General features: G+C 39.5%; 1 protein-coding gene across 1 annotated transcript in view; it reads right to left on the bottom strand.

Moving 5' to 3' along the window:
* Nucleotides 1-9,886: 9,886 nt before the first annotated feature.
* The window catches only part of LOC138030422 (protein kinase C-binding protein NELL2-like), a 164,392-nt gene continuing 156,367 nt past the window's right edge, over nucleotides 9,887-17,911 (bottom strand). The window contains exons 2-7 of the mRNA XM_068878338.1: nucleotides 14,471-14,593; nucleotides 13,167-13,289; nucleotides 12,256-12,378; nucleotides 11,441-11,563; nucleotides 11,172-11,249; nucleotides 9,887-10,323 (exon numbers count right to left, since the gene is read on the bottom strand). Of these exons, the coding sequence (XP_068734439.1) occupies nucleotides 9,887-10,323; nucleotides 11,172-11,249; nucleotides 11,441-11,563; nucleotides 12,256-12,378; nucleotides 13,167-13,289; nucleotides 14,471-14,593 (1,007 nt within the window). The remainder of the gene's footprint in view (nucleotides 10,324-11,171; nucleotides 11,250-11,440; nucleotides 11,564-12,255; nucleotides 12,379-13,166; nucleotides 13,290-14,470; nucleotides 14,594-17,911) is intronic.

Genomic DNA, 17,911 nt, shown 5'->3' with positions numbered 1-17,911 from the left:
TTAAAAAACCATTCGCTCAGACTCGTTTACTTATATACTGTCACAATGAGATTCTAGAACTTTCTAAAACAGTAAACAATCTAATTAAGGAAAGATTCCAAAACACACCGATTTAGAGACGCTTACGCACGAACCTAAAAATAAACAAACTACGAACTCTCGAGAAGCTTCTAGAAAATAACGCTAGTCACGCAATGCTATTTTTCGTAACATAACCCCCTTTCAGAAGAAATTTCCTAAATTTATCCAAAACAAGAAAAAACGCTAAATAAGGGGCAGTTCAATGCCAATAAACTTATTCCTCAGCACGACTCAAGTTATCTGCTCCAACGTTCTCTTAGCCCTTAATGGCTTCAACTGTGAATGAAAAACTCTGCAAAAACATAGCCCAAGGCATTAGACGTCCGCTTGCGAACTTACAGTTGAACTTAGCACTGTTCATGTACTTTAAGGGTTCATGGTCCGTCTGAAGAACAAAAGAAAATCCGTACAGATAAAGATGAACTCTCTTGATACTCCATACAATCGCTACACATTCTTTCTCAATTGTGGAGTAGTTCCTTTCTGCACTTGTCAATTTCTTGCTTGCGTAGCAAATGCGAAACAACTTTTCATCATGTTTTCGCATTAATACTTCACCAATCCCACTGTTGGAAGCGTCCGTCCTTAAGAAATAGGTTTTAGCTGGATCGGGGGAAGGGGCGGGGGGGGGGGGGGGGGTCGTAGAATAGGCTCACTTGTTAGGTAAAACTTGATTGTTTGGTAGGCTTTCTCTTGTGCTTCACCCCACTCAACTTTATTGGGCTGACCTTTCCGTGTAAGATCAGATAGGGGCACTGCGATCACTGCAAAGCTGGGGATGAAATCTCTGTAGTATCCCGCCAGACCCATAAATGATCGCACCTGTTTCTTTGTGCTTGGCTTTGGGACATCTTTAATTTTCTCCACGTTATCCTGATGTAGACCAATCATTCCTTGCACAAGGCGCGAAAATAGCTCTCTTAGGGCTCTAATATGTTCTTCCCACTTACGGGTGTGAACCAATATATCATCCCAGTAGAAATCAACATTGGCTAGATCTTCTAGCAACTTCTTCATTGCACGCCTCAGTGTTGCTGCGGAGTTCATCATTCCAAACGGTATCTTCAGGAACTCGTACGACCCGTCAGGTGTTACGAACGCCGTGTTCTGTATGTCCTCCTCTGGTATTGTTATGTGCCAATATCCCTTGCCAAGGTCAATTTTTGAGTAGAACTTGTCTCCACTAAGCTTCTGGAACAAATGTTCAGCAGTTGGCATACTTTTAGGCTCATGATCAAATACAGTTAGTTTATTTAATTTCTGATAATCAACGCACACGCGGTTTGTGTTGTCCTTTTTCTTCACTACTACTACAGGTGACGCATACGGAGAACTGGACTCTCTAATAACTCCCATTTTGATCATGTCGGCAATATATCTCCTCAGTGATTCTCTGATGCTCTAAGTTACTGGGTAAGGTCTTGATCTAACCGGCTCGACTGAAATAAGTTTAATATGATGCTGAACGAGGTCTGTGGCACCTGGTGCTTCAGTAAACAAATTTGTGAACTGTTTAGCCAGATCCGTAAATTCATTCCGTTGCTCATCCGTCAGATTTGGTCCAGTTTTAACATCCTTGATCGATTCCTTGGCTACATATCCACCACAAAAAAAAATAATAATAAATAAATCAACGTTTTCTCCCTCTGCTTCATCAGCATTAGCTGCACAGTCGACAGCATCGTCTACACACGTAGCGCCTACTCCACCAGCTACTTCTCCTTCGGCTGTAGTGTCCTCTCGCTCAAAGTGATTTTTAAGGAGGTTAGCGTGATAAAGTTTCTCCTTCTCTTTTACTTTCACTTTGTAGTCATTGAGACCTACTACAGAACTAACTTCAAAGGGACCCTTCCACTGCAAAAGTAGCTTGTTATGGTCGGTAGGTAGCAGCACAAGCACTTCTCACCTGACTCAAACTTCCTAACTTAAGACTTGCGGTCGTAATAGTGCTTCCCTTTCTGATGGGCTTTCTCCAGTTCACTATGAGCGAGTTTAAGGGTATCTTCTAACTTCTCTCGTAACTCGAAAACGTACTGGTAACTGTTCTTTACCTCAGGCTCGTCAACTCCTTTCGTCCACCGCTGTTTGAGTATAGCCATTGGTCCTCTGACAGCTCTTCCATATAACAGCTCAAACGGTGAAAAACCAGTGAACTCTTGGGGAACTTCACGATAAGCAAACAACAGCGGGTTCGTGTAGCGATGCCACTGTCTTGGCTGCTCACTACACAGTCTCTTCAGCATAGACTTCACCGTTCTGTTGAACTTCTCCCTCAAACCGTTACACATCGAGTGATAGGGTGTTGTTGTAAGCTGTTTAATGCTTAGTAGTCGGGTGACTTCTCTCATGCAGTCAGAAACAAACTGCGCACCCAGATCACTCAGGATTTCTTTGGCTACTCCTAGACGGCTGTAGATATCTACCAATGCCTCTGCTACAGTCTCTATGTCAATGTTCTTTAGTGGCACAGCGTCAGGGTAACGAGTCGAAAAATCTACCAGTGTCAATACATATATGTGTCCTTCTTCACTCGGGGGACTGATAGGACCAAGAAGATCTATTGCTACTCTCTTAAAAGGCTTGTCTATCAGCGGATGTTCTCTAACGGTACCTTCGGCACTGATCCTTTATTTACGGTCTTCTGACACACGTCACAGGACTTGCAAAATCGAGTTACGTCACCTTGAATTCCAGGCCATCAAAATGCCCTCTGGATCTTGTCTGTTGTATTCTTGATGCCCATGTGACCGCCCATGATCGATCCGTGAGCTACTTCCATTACGGGGCGTCTCAACTTTTCAGGTACCATAACTTGTTTAAGCGGTTCACCACCATTCACGTAAGGATGTTTGTACAAGCGGTGCAGTACTCCAGATATTTCTTCAAATGAAATCGCCGCCTGACCCTTCACTAGCACACCGTCTCGATCCCAATACTTACGCAGACTCTCAACTTCTCGCTGCATCTGCTTGAGCTTCTCTCTATCCACAATAGGGCTCTCACGGGTACTAGGCACCTTTAAGGTCATGCGCTTATCCTTTTTCTTAGCTTGATTTCGGTTAGTTACTGCACAAGCCTCTTGCCAACTGGGATCTGGATTTTGTGCGTCCCTTGCACCATGTACATTACCAATAATTAGGTCGTAGATAGGATCTGAAAGACACTGCGCTTCTACATGACCCCTAAGATAAGGCGTATCAACATAAACTCTTGCTATAGGCACCTTCCTCGCTGTGTTGTCAATAACCAACATGACGTTAAAATCTCCTGTGAACTGATCCTCGTCGACAAGGTCCTTCTTGACTACAACTTCACTGCAACCGGTATCTCTTAAATCGTCGACAGTCTTCTCTCCAACTCTGCCCTTTACAACAGGCATCTTACCTCTTACTCCAGTTAAGGGTTCAACACAGGCATTACTTAGCAACGGGACCTTTTTGCCACAGGCTAACAGAAACTGATCGTTTTGAATACACGACTTGCCTTCCTCGGTGGTAGCGTTAAGATCTGGTGACTTAACCAAACAGCCAGCACTAACTTTACCACGTTGCACAGGGTTACCATCTTTACCTTGGCCTCCTGACTTCCGTCCACCTGACCGACAGTTCCTCGCCTCATGACCTTGCTTGCTACATAGGAAACACTTTCCTGCTAGAGTTGTTCAGTTAATTGCTTTGTGTCCGCGGGCATTACACTTGTAACACCGGAGAGCTGTTGTGTCACTCTGCGGTCTTTGTTTCCTGCTCCTTGGGCTGTACTGGCGGCTTCTTGTTCGCAGAGCTGAACATGTACTTTCCATGTGCTTCCAAGTATTGATCGGCGATTTTCGCTATCTGAACAAGCGATTCCAGGGCTCTTTCACGAAGGTGAATAGCTAACTCTTTTGGACAAGAGTCAATAAACTGTTCTTCCACAATTAGATCTTCCAGGCCTTCAAAGAATGTTCAGTGTGCGACAGTTCCAACCGACGCAAGTATCTCTCCAGTCGCACTACAAACTGTTCTGGGCTCTCATCAACTTCCGGCTTTGATGCTCTAAATTTACGGCGATAACCATCCTCCGTAAGGTCCTATCTCTTCATCAAAGCTAGCTTTACCCGGTCATAATCTTGGGCTGCTTCCTCGGATAACCGTGAATAAACTTCTAGCGCGCACCCGGACAAAAGAGCACTACGTTTGAAAGCCCATCCCGTCTTCTCCCATTTAGCTGTAGCCGCAAATCTCTCAAATCTTTGAAGATAAGCGTCAAGGTCATCTTTGCCATCAATAAAAGCAGGAATTTTCGGTGCTTTGGCGCTGTCCTCTCTATCTGTAGGACGCCCGTCAGCACTCGCCGCCGCCAAACGTGCAATTTCCAACTCGTGCTCTCTTTTTGCCACTTCAATAGCCTCTTTCTGTTTCAACAGCTCGGCTTCCATCTCTAATTTTCTTAGTTCGCGCTTTCTTGTCTCCTAGTTTCTTTCTCTTCGTCTTCTCTTCTGCGCCTTTCCTCCTTGTCTTCCTCTTCCTTTCTTTTATCCTCCTCAAGCATTCGACGTCTCTCTGCCTTTTCTTCTTCTAATTGCCTTTTTTTTTCTTCTCTTTCTTCCTTTTCCATTCTTCGTTCTTCTTCAACTTGTCTACGTTTTTCTTCTTTTTCTTCCTCTAACTTTTGTTGCTTTTCTACAAATTCGAGCAGCTTTTTTCCTTCCAATCTGAATTTCCCCATCTGCAAAAGCTTTTCCATTTCCATAGCAGTATTTCACAGCAAAAACACAATATACCCTCTTTTACAGTTCTTCTTACTTTAGCCGCAACTCCTTCTTCTTGAGCTGTCCTTTCCTGGTTTCTGTAGTCGGCATAGAAATGCATTCCTCTCCCGGACAGGCCCTCAATGTTACGGGTTCGAATGTTTTGAGGACAGGTAGCTTGCAAACTAAGCTGAACGCAAGGTTGTCGGAATAACAAGAAGAAGATTTATTCCAAAGTGAACGTAGTTTCCTCGAAGTAAAACTCTGAACAACACGCACTCGATAAACTTACAGGGCCTCCGCCAACTTGAATAAGCACCGCTTCTGTCACACTTATCTAAACACAGCTAACGCCAACTCTCTTTGCTTTTGAAAAACTAGTTAAAAAAACATCGCTCAGACTCGCTTGCTTATATACTTTTACAATGAGATTCTAGAACTTTCTAAAACAGTGAACAATCCAATCATAGAAAGATTACAAAACACACCGATTTAGAAACGCTTACGCACGAACCTAAAAATAAACAAACTACAAACTCTCGCGAACCTTCTAGAAAGTAACGCTAGTCACGCAATGCTATTTTTCGTAACATACCCCATTATGACGTTTGCAGTCGTTCTACTTATTGCGCTTTTACCGTTTTCCTTTATCCCACAACAGGTATACATTTGATAACACACTTTCCAACGTATTCGTCGGTGTGACAGATCATACTGTACACTGACTTACAACTGGTGTGAACTGCAAAAATGAGAGAAGTTTGAGCTGATACAACATCCGCAATATCACTACAATGTTGCTTTTCCAAATGGGCTCAGAGACCCATGTACTGATCCAAGGGAATTTGTGACAGACTCGAGAATTTTTGTTTACAGCAGTTTCCAGTTGCTGATTGGCGTCTTGTTATCGCCAAATATCCTCAAGACTCAAAGGCAGATTCTTAAAACCATCGGCTATCACGGAAAACCTGAAAATTTAATCAAGAGCACGTGAAAAAAAAAACATGCTGGTATGCCGCCAAAAACGTTGTCAATTCATCAATTTTATGTCACAACTGCCAAGAAAAAGGGGGCGTTTCAAAAATATAAACACTTTCATAGGGGGTTTCTTAAAATATGAAAACAAAAAATGTCATTAGCTAATCTAAAAACAATTTAACAAAATATAATAATCAAGAGTGTAAAATGGGGTTGACATGAAAAACACGACTCCCTTGTATGTGGTCGGGTTTCCTTTTCCTTTGTCATAGTTTTGCTCTCAGTCTCGAGTACATATTTCAATGGACGCCTCTTTTAGGCAAAGGTTTTTGTTCTATGAGACTTTGGATTTGGACCTTCATACTATTGAGTGATATTTTTTTCTTCCAAGAAAATGGTTCGTATTGATGATATCTTTTCTTGGTGTTGATTTTCTCTGCAGCAGGCCAGAGTTTTCGTTTAGGCGGAATATGCAGGCTATTGTCGAAAACCCTGTCTCTGCAGTGATGTGATTGTGAGCTTTTGGCCTCACGCTTTTGAAAGAAATTAATTCTAGTCTCAACCGATAGGCTTGTCGGTGGTAGAAGTGAGTGATTCTGCTTTTAAAGCTTTGACCTGTGTCCGGGATCTTTTTCCTCTTGAGCTCCTGTTAGGTTGTGCCATGTATCAGTGAGATAGCTGGCTTTCTAAAGGCTTTGTTTGCATTGCCTTTTTTCTGCGTTTCTCACTTTCTTAGCAGATCGTTATGCTCTTTGAAGGGGTTTTTCTGTTTTGCCTTAATTTGTGAGGTTGGTTGGGAGTGTCTCAAATTTTAGGGATACTAAAAGGGAGAACAGGTATCATAATTTGCCCTTTTATACTTTTTACGTTGCCATTTTTAAAATTTATAGTCGCGAACTCAAACCCAGAAACTGGACCAATACATCTTAACTAAGCAGTAATGGGCCTTATTCGCGCGACGGCCATATTGGCCATAGACAATAGATTTGGTACCCCGAGCCTGGAGTTGAAATGTTTGGGAACAAGTTTAAGTGGGGCAAGACAAAAGTTTTCAATCCCTCGGGACTCAACATAGCCGCCGTGTGATTAAGGCCCATTTGCAGTTTGAATAAAAAAACGTTTTGTTTTTTTTTTTCATCGATTGGGTCTGTTGGCTCTAAGGAAAAAAATTGGCGGGAAAAGGCTTTCATTCGAAGGAAAAGGCGAGTAACATACATCGGCCCCAAATTTTTGCCTTTCTTCGTGAGGGCTATTAAGGGGTCTTTCTGAAGGTACCGGAGAGCGTTGTGTTTTTGGTCACTTGGGATCAGTCTTTCTTTGCAGACAACACCTCTCCCGGAGTTGTCTCGCCCACCTCATGTAAAAGCTTTACAGATTTTTTTTAAACAAATGAGTCGAAAAATATCTCGTCCAGGGGGAAGAGGAAGGGGGGAGGGGGGGGGGGGTGGGTTGTGTCGGGTACCCGAGTACCCGAGGCCATTTAAATAGGCCTTACTTCTTGATATTTACCTACAGAGGGTGACGCAGCCAGATCCCACATGAACTTTTCGCAAAGAGTACAGCAAGGAGGTCAGTTCTATTCTCTCCAGCGAAAGGTGGCCGGCCTGGAGGTGATCTCTTGATTTTGAGCTTTCCTTTGAGCAAAAAGATGCAACACTTAGCCAGAAGTAAATTTTTAAGAGAACCGTGTGCTAAAAAATTCCTAGGAAAAGTATGTTTGTAAGAAATAAGTTTTAAGTAACTAGTGTCGTTCATTTTGAGACAGCTAGATTCTGGGACAGAACTTGTAAAATTAATGGTTTGTCCACAAAAACAGTTTTTAACTTTCATTTGGCGTGGTTTTGGCCTGATTTCCGGCTCGCGTGACAATTCGATGTTATGCCCATTTATAGACTCCTGCTGCTCATTAGTATGAAACTCTGGTTTGAATTGATTTGAGACTGTATGTGATATGTGTGGTGTATATAAATCCATTACCATTACCGTTTGTTCGTGAGTTCTTTTAAGGAATGCGCAGGCTCTTGCAAATGAGGTTAACTATCAATAGAGTTATTTCAGTAAAGTTATGACTTAGAGTTAGAGTTAACGACTTCCATAATCCTGAATTCAAGATTTTGGAAGACCTAAATCTTGAATGCCATTAAATATGCGTTTCCTCTTTCACTTCAGTTACAAGAAGTTTACGCTATACTTAGGAATTTTCTCCTCAGGAAAAAAAAAGGAAAAAAGAAAAGGAAAAAAAGGATTTTTTTTTGTTTAAGATGATCGACGGACATGGATGACGTAAAGGTTGATCCTAGTCCGTTAGCCACGTGTAAGGAATCATCCATAACCACCACACCATCGAAGCACGCTGCTGAGCAAACTTTTATAATATTTAAATAGAGACGCATTACCAATATTGAAAGCTAATCGATTTAAGATGGGTGCTTACTTAGAATGGGCGTTTAGACTTAAACACAGTTTGTCAGCACTATTAAAAATGGGTGCTTAGACCTAAATACGGTGCATGCATGGTTGGATGACTCGGATGATCATCTGAGATGGGTTGCACCCACTGATCTAAATTTAGATCATATGGGTATTACCCATTTAGATTGTGTAACACTGATGTTACCTCACCCCTTCGCGGCTCGTTAAATATCCAACACTAGCCACCTCCACTTCGGTAAATAGTTGCTAATTATTATATGTGCAATATCTAAAACCCAGATGAGGTGTTACAGTAGACTCTGAAACTAACAGATACATCTGCTGTGACTCGTTTTTTATAGTTAAGTGTAGTGAACAATAGGAGGGCCGTTATTTTCAACTTGGTTTAAAGAATTATGGTCACTTACTTCTCATGTATCACATAGTTCCTCTGACTTTCCTAAATGAGCATATTCAGTTGCATCCTTAGGATACAATTTGGCTTCCAAGATGCCAAATCCACCTATAGGATGAACGACCGATTCATGAATGAACATCGGTCCGATTCACAAAATTTGTTGCTGTGCAACAGATTTTTTGAAGTTGAGAAACCGCCATGTCAATCAAAGCTAAATGGTATACTAAAGGGTAATAAGCATAAATACTTTAAAAATCAAAGCGTTCAAAATAGCGGACACCAAAAGGACAATGGGAAGATCCTTTAAGGAAAAATACACGTTTTTCACAATTTTCACCGTACGATTTATCGGCCCGACAAAACCGACCGACAAATCGTACCATGCAAACCTGCATTAAACAATTCGCAGAATATTCACCAAGTTGAACTTTGCTTGTTCATTCCTTTCAACACGGTCTGTCTCCCTTAGATAGAACTTGAGATAATGACCACCCCGATAAAAAAAGTACATGCTCTTTTCCCATTCGCATTGTAAGATCAGCTAAACATATTGAATAGCCCATCTTTATACTTGGTTTTAACCAAGTCACTTGAAAACGGCGTATATCGGCGTATTCCTTTATATAGTGCAATTTTTTTGAGTAATGAAGTATTGCTTTTGATGTCCAACTTTTCCAGCAACTCATCCTAGTTCTTTGTTACGATTCGCAATGATGCTACAACAATCCGTATAACCTGCATGCACGATTCTCATGTTCCACATCCTTGCAATTTCTCTTTTAATCTCCTGATATTTTGTAACTCATTCTCCTTTTCACCAACTCTCTTATCCCCTGGTTTAGCAATATCTACAATAGCGCACTTTAGGTCCTATTAGTTTAGAATCACAAGGTTTGGTCTTCTAGCCGCAGACCGGACATTGCGGCTGTAGGCTATAGTTATAATTATTATTATTATTATTATTATTATTATTATTATTATTATTATTATAATTATTAATTATTATTATTATTATTATTATTATTATTATTATTATTATTATTATTATTATTATTATTATTATTCCTAAATTATTTTCCTACGGCTGAATTATAGCACACAACATGACATGACAAATTTACCGGACGGGTATGCTGGAATACTCCCTCTTACAAACTGTCCAGAATATAATGTCTAAAGCATACGCTCTATAATACCATTTATGCATAATGCATTCAATACATTACTCAGGACGACAAAAATACATTCGATTAAATTTGTCGTCAATCTTACAAAAGGTATTTTTGACAAAGGAGGAAAGGAGGAGGATTAAAGGGGAATGAGTATTCGCACTGGCTGACTTTCCACTTTGGGACATTAGTGTTGACGTGAAGGAAGAATTGAGCACAATCCCCGCCAATTGGTTTACGTTTCGGTTCATCTTTGTGCCATGCGTTATAACGTTGGTTATTCGTCTTCTCTGCTGATGTACCGTCAAACCAAGCCATTTCGTTTTGCGAGTCTCGCTCCATACCAAGCCAAACGTAACGTTTTCCCTTCGCCAGTATCATTTCAGCAATAAAGGTGTTTTCCCGCTCCGATTGAATTATCGGCAAGTCTGCTGACATTTCCTTGCATTTTCTTTTAGCTTCTTTCAGCTCTAAGGGACGATCACTTGCCAGCTTATAGCAATATTTGTCATGTTCCACCCAGTTTTTAGGACAACCTAGACAAACGGAGTAAGTGCAAACATAAAATTGATGACACGACAGTTCCATATAGTTGGTGATTGGGGATTGCAAAGGGTCGGATTATAATGCTGCTGTGGTGGTAACTTAACAAAATCATCCTCATCGTCGCCTGCAACTTAATTATCGTAGAAAGGAGTCGCGTGCACGTTGTAACTATCATTAAATGCATCTGCATCATGGATCTCTTCTTACTTCTAAGTTACTTCTTGACGTCTTACTTGTAAGTTATGCAAAATGTTAAAGCGCCACTACGATGAAAATTTTGCATGTCGTTTTTTTTAGATTTTGAAAAGGGACGTACTAAATAGGTATCATGCCAATAGTGTTGTTGCACGCGGCCACATGGCTGCAGTCGTGTTTTTCTGTTGAACACTCATCGATATCTGGGAACACAACCAACAAATTAGAAAAATACCCTTTCTTTCAATTTGCAATAAGTCAGTGTCCACGAAATCGTTAGACCCTGTATTTTGTACTCGTGCCCAAGCTTTTTGACGTTTAATTAATCTTCCTCTGAACGCAATTTATGCGTGAATATTATATCGGTATTTTTTTTGTAATATCCACTCTTTAGAAAACTCGAAAGAAAAGGGTCGACTTCCATTAAGAATGGTAAACATCAGTGCTTACTTTTATGCACCACAAACCACACAGGTGGTGCTTTCTAACTGTACTGATTGGCTAAATCTGAGGAAGGAAGGAAGAGTATCATTTGCACGGCCCCGAGCAGCTGAATGGTATATACTAAAATATATGCTAAGTTCAGTGACTGGATACTTTCCTCTTCTTCGGTGAGTAATTGTTGAATAGTATCCAGCCTTACATGTGCAGATGTACGAGCCATCTGTATTGTGACAATCGGCATTGACGTCATAGGTGACGTCTTTGTATACATCAATATCTAGGTTTTACAGAAAGGACGACATACAATGTAAAATATAACGTTGATTCAATAATGGTAAACATTATTGCTTGCTTTTATATACCACCCACTCGGTCACTTGGGGTTTTCTACGTGTTCTCACTGGTTAGCTATGAAGTGATAAGGTAGTATTATTCGCCACTGAGCAGCCGAAAGGTATATATTCTTGCCTGAGCAGTTTCGTCCGTCTCCAACATATCCTTCCTTACAAGTGCAATTATATGAACCAATGGTGTTGTTGCACACGGCGACCTGGCTGCAGTTATACTTTCCTGTTGAGCACTCATCGATATCTGGGAACACATCCAACAAATTATAATTTGTAAAATATCCCTTTACTTTCAATTGGCAATAAGTCATTGTCCACGAAATCGTTAGACTCTGTATTTTGTACTCGTGTTCAAGCTTTTCCCCCTTTAATTAGAGTTTCTCTGAGCGCAATTTGTGCGGGTATACTATATCGGTAGATTTCTTGTAATATCCACTCTTTAGAAAACCCGAAAAAAAACAACAACAAAAACGTCAACTTGTATCAAGAATTGTAAACATCATTGCTTGCTTTTTATACACCACACATTCGCTCAATTGGTGCTTTCTACGTATTCTGATTGATTATCTCGGAAGTGATGAGAGAGTATCATTCGCCACCGAGAAGCCGAATGGTATATAATCTTGCCTGAGCAGTTTCGGCCGTCTCCAGCATATCCTTTTTTTATAAGTGCAGTTATATGAACCAAAAATTACTCCTGAATTCTGCTCGTCAAGTAATGATAAACAGTAGGATGTGCTGTTTCCTGAAAATAACGCGAATTCATGGACTTAAAGGGGACACGAGTTGGATTTCGAATTTAGAGGTGCATCGAGTTTTGTGAATTCCTGGGCCAGCCAATGAGGATGGGATAAATTTGGCTGTTATTGTTTTAAATAAAGGAATACAATTTCTTGTAAACGTAAAGAATAAAGGACGTGCAGAACTTAGTCTCACCTGAGCAGCTTCGTCCGTCTCCAACATATCCTTCTTGACATGTGCAGTTATATGAGCCAATGGTGTTTTTGCACACGGCCACATGGCTGCAGTTGTGTTCTTCTGTTGAACACTCATCGACATCTGGGAACACAGCCAACAAATGAATAAAATATATTTTCACTTTCAATTGTCGATAAGTCACTGTGCGCAAAATCGGTAGATACTGTATGTTGTTCTCGTGTCCTAGCTTTCTCGCCTTAAATTAATCGTAACTATTAAAAAATCTCGAATCTGATTGGTTATTAACAGCTTGATTTCAGCATTAATAGGACAGTTTGTAATTGGACAGTTGTATGCGTCATCAAGCGCGCGCTAGATGTACTTGAGTAACTTGAATCATTTATCCTTTTTCAGAGCTTTAAAAAAACAACTATTAAAGCAAAGTTGAGCAGATCCACCTTTAAAAATTTTATCAATGTCATCTTCTCCGGCCTATTTTGTAATAGTTAAGATTAATTGATAATAGGACCTTTCGTCGAAAAATTCATCGAGTAATCGTGCTCGACATTTCCTATAGGCCTCGCGCTTCGCGCTCAGCTTATTTTGAAATTACTTGCATGATTCCTTCCCGAAAAGGTATTCCACTCAGTTCTATTAACATTATGAATAACAGTCTTTCTGTGAACATAATATTTTGCGGGTTGATGACTAGACAGGTTATGATAATATTTTCCATGTGATATTCAATCTTTAGAAATTAAAACGCGAATGAAAAACGTCAACTTGCATCAAGAACGGTAAACATTATTGGTTGCTTTTGTACACCACACATTCAGTCAATTGGTGCTTTCTAGTGTTTGATTGGCTAGCTCTGAAGAGATAAGGAAGTATTATTCCCTACCGAACAGCCGAATAGTATATATTCTTGCCTGAACAGTTTCGTCCATCTCCAACATATCCCTCCTTACAAGTGCAGTTATATGAACCAATAGTGTTTTTGCACATGGCCACATGGCTGCAGTTATGTTTTCCCGTTAAACACTCATCGATCTCTGTGAACAGAAACAACAAATTGTTATAAGTATAATGTCCTTTTTCTTTCAATTGGCAATAAGTGACTGTTCACAAAATCGTTACACTCTGTATTTTGTACTCGTACCCAAGCTTTTTTTTTTTTTTTACCAATAATCGGTCTTTCTCTGAAGACAATTTATGTCGGTATTTTTCGTGTAATATCCTCTCTTTAGAAATCCCGAAAGAAAAACGTCAACTTTCATCAAGAATGGTAAGCATCATTGTTGCTGCTTTTTTACACCATATATTCATACAATCGGTGCTCTCTACGTGTTCTGAAGTGATAGCTGTGGAGTGATAAGGAAGTATTATTCGCCACTGAGCAGCCGAATGGTATATATTAAGACAAATGCTAGCTTGAGTGACTTTGGATATTTTCCTCTACTTCGGTGAATAATTTATTTAATAGTATGCTGATTCGCACCTACGTACTAGGCACTACTTTAAGGCAAGATCATGCCACTGAGGATCCGTTAGATTTTCAGATTTTTATTCGTACTAGCTGTTGGGGACAAATCTAATTTAACCATCCGGAAATTATCCGGAAAACTGTAACGATTTTTGATAGGGACCTGAGCGCTGGTCACGTGACGTCTTTTTTTCCACGTGACTAGCTTGTTGATCGGTGGGAGTTGTTGCCTTGTTTTATGGCGAAGAGAGCAAAGAACTTGTGAGTATTTGGTTCGTTTTTCAGTTCTATTTGGCTCTCTACGTACATGTTTTGTATTTTTATTTTAGTTTTCACCGTTCGAGTTGACACTAGCTGCTCCATCGATAAGTCGTTGAACTAGTCAACTAAAATTAAAATATTATTGAAATAGATTAATGTTTTCAAATGCTAGCGATAGGCTAAAAAAAGGATCAACTGATTTCTTGAATATATACTTACAATTTGTCTCTTCTAATATACCAATCTTATATAGTTTGATTTCCTCAGTTGATTGTCTTTAAACGTTCTTGATCGGAGTAAAGTGAAAAAGTAATTTGCGCGTTTTCAGTCTCGATTTATATATTTTCGAATTTCTAATTAGTTGTCACCTTTCAACTCACGCAAACTTGCTGTGGTAAAAAAATTGCAAAAAGAAATTCATACATTAAAAACAGTAAGCGGCATAACTTAATGGGCGAAGTGCGAATCATATGAAATATAAGTCCTTACCTGTACACGTTTTTCCGTCCCCAGTGTATCCAGCCATACATGTACAGATGTAAGAGCTGTCTGTATTATGACAATCGGCATTGACGTCACAAGTGAAGGGAAACACTTTGCATTCATCAATATCTAGGTTTTATAAAAAGGACGATCCCCAGTGCAAGTCAAGTCAAGTCAAGTTAATTTTTATTTATACTCACACGGAAATAATAATTAATACAAATTAGTGCTTAAAATATAACATCAAGAGATTACGAAGAAAAATACAATTTACAATTGTAGGTTCAGTGTGCAGAGTTTGGGACACCTAAATAGTTCATGGAAATAGCCGAGTAGGTGACCCAAAACAAGAAATAAATGAGTCGAAGGAGATGCAAAATAGTTGTGTTAGATAAAAAGTATTACTTCATTAATTAAATAACCGTTAAAGATTACATAATCGTAAAACACTAGGAATCAACGATAGTGTTATAACCATCAATCACAGCATTTTTGATATATTGACGAAAACTGGAAAACGGCTTGATTTTCTTAACATCAATGGATAAAGAATTCCAAAGTTTTGGACCAGTTTAACTGAGGGAACGAATGCCGTATTGAGTGGTATGAACAGATGTAACAAACAGATTATCAATCTGTGATTGACGTGTACAATATGAATGAACAGAAGATACCGGGTTAAAAAAATTAACAAAACCAGAAGGAGAGAATTTCAAGATGGATTATATCAGAGAATTTCAGGAGTGTGAGAGGCTTCATTAGTGGCTCAGAATGTGATCTATAGTCGGAAAAAGTCATTGTTCTGACGACTCGTTTTTGCTAAGTAATAACTGATTTTTGGTAAGTTGGGTATGTGAGATTCAAACTTAAATACCATAATCAAGAAAGTGGTAAATTAGGGAATAGCAAAGCATAATAAGTATACAGTGTGTATCAACATTAACATAATACCTTAATTTGGAAAATATGCCTACAGTTTTTGATATTTTTAAGCAAAGTTCAGTAACAAATATTTGACTGTGGAGACTTCTTGAATATTTACTCCATCAATTATTAAATTTAATGCCTTAATATATGGTTTTAGTTTCTTACAATGGATAAAGAACAAAATTGTGCAAAAATATAAAGTTAACTCTATTCTATCCTCGCGAGCCAAGCGATTGTATAAAATTATGAAGCAAAATTGGTTTAAGACTTGGGACGACAGAGAACTTCTAAAACTGTGGACCCTAACTGATTAATCGATAGGTATTTGATACAAATATACTTTATTGTAATGGTTAGCAAATCAACGATCTTGCATCGCATAGTGTACGACAGTGATGCGATACACCATAACTGGTATCGCGACTTGTTGGACTGGATTGCGCATTTCATACAGGCGCATGCAGGGAATAAAGTTTTGCCTCCGGTCCCTACTCGTTCCAGTACCATCACGAGAATAGGAATAGAACCCACCTTCGCGTTTCATGTAGAACCTTTGGTTATCTGTGACGAAATCGTTAGGTTTCGTTTCCCTGGTCTCGTCGTTCATTTCACATTTTTTTGTTAGAATGTGGAAGTTGTAACTCCTGCATTTTGGATCATTTTCACAGAGCACTTGACATTGGATAGGTCCGCTGACTACTGTGGTTTTATAGGTGTGACCATTGAGAGCTTTGTCAGGTGTGGAGACTTCAGAGGACTTGCATTGCTGGCCAGTGGTCTTACAAGCGACCACGCAAGCTATCAAGTAAAGTGTGTAAAGGGACACAGGCATTTGGTTTCCGACCTATTGAAAACAAATTGTTGTAAATTCAATATTGTATTCTTTCAGGGGTAGCATCTCTACATCCTCGCAAAATGTCCACAAATTAGTAATTTTAGATTCTAAGATTTTAGCTAATAGCCTGATTGTCTTATGAACGGTGCTTACTATTGTCATTGCGCCTACTTTCTGCGCATCTCGAGCTACTCGGTTTCCCCATCGGCTGCGCTTAGTATTACAGGGATATCTCTGCGCGGTTCAAAACTATGCGGACAAAGCAGAACTTAGAAAGTGCTCTTGGTATCCAAAAATAAAATTGGGGGAAACCACGCATTTTTCAGAGATAACTAAGCGTGAATTTGGAAAACAACACCATACATTGCTTTGTATTTTAAGGATTTTACAAATTTCTAGCAGCCACGAAATTTAAATTCTTCACAAGTACTTGACAATTTTTTATTGCATATAACTCGTGAACTTTGCAGTTGGGAATCCTTCTGCGATAGAAGGCCAGACTGCTAACATCTTGACTTCGCGAACGGGACTTTGAGTGCGATGCTCAACGAGTTTGCTGGAATTCGAAAAGTATCTGATGAGTCTCTTGGCCGAGACAAAACGCCGCGTCATACCAGCCACGAAATTTAAATTCTTCACAAGTACTTGACAATTTTTTATTTACAAATATTGTTGATTAATTATCTTCGAAAAATGCGGGATTACCCCCAATTTTACTTTTCAAAGTGCCTATTTTACGTTTCTGAACCGTAATTTGAATGATGCGTGGCTTCTGTCATTCTCGCCATTTTGTTCAGAGAAGCGCTTATCAGGGATTGGGAGAGAACTGAATCTTCTCGCAAGCTTTAAAAACTTAGTCTGTCTAGTTTTGAAAACAATATAGTGGAAGTTAATTTCAAAGGGAGATGTACACGAGAAAAAGTTGGTTTGAAAAAAAAGAACGTGTTTACTGCTATATGCAAAGAAAATTGATTCCCCTTATAGAATTCTCATTGAATTGAACTTGAATTCTCATTTCATTAAAATTGAATTTTTATTGAATTTTATTGAATTGAAATTGAATTTGATTTTTTTAAAATTGAATTTGAATTTCATTGACTTGAATTGAAAATGTATTTCTTTTAGGTGTCTAATTAGGTTGCTTGGCATTAATTCCCATTGAGATAATTAGGCGTTTATATACCACTCCTTGTGAATGTCACACCACTTGACGCCGACCAGTTTACTCGAGTTTTACGTTGTTTTATTTCGGTTTAGGTTTATTCGTTCAATGCCGGGCGACGAACAAAAAACGGTTACTCGACAGGATTTAACCGAGTTCCGTACCTTCCTAGTCGAGCAACTCAAGTCGCACACTTCTGAGCTCCCTTCTAAGTTCGAGTCTGCTTTATCTGTCTCTAAACAGCTCAAACTTGAGAGGGGGCTCAAGTTTTCCTATACTGGAAACGAAAGGAACTATAAGTTCAACCTTGAAGTTTTGGATCTTCTCAAAAGCGTTTCGAAGAAACTTCTTGTTCAAGATTCAGCGAAAGCGTCTCTATTTTCGAACGATTCTATTAAACTTATAAAGGAACGCAACAGAAAGATCCGAATTGCTGATTCTTCCGAAGGAGGTTGGCTCACGGTCAAACATTACGAGAGTAACGCTGTTGCCCTTGACTTGGAGGACGATAAAAGGATCCGCG

This window comes from Montipora capricornis, chromosome 13, assembly GCF_036669925.1.
Source record: "Montipora capricornis isolate CH-2021 chromosome 13, ASM3666992v2, whole genome shotgun sequence".
Classification (NCBI taxonomy): Eukaryota; Metazoa; Cnidaria; class Anthozoa; order Scleractinia; family Acroporidae; genus Montipora; species Montipora capricornis.
Note: the sequence above shows the minus strand (reverse complement) of the source record. Positions and strands in the feature narration are given on the sequence as shown.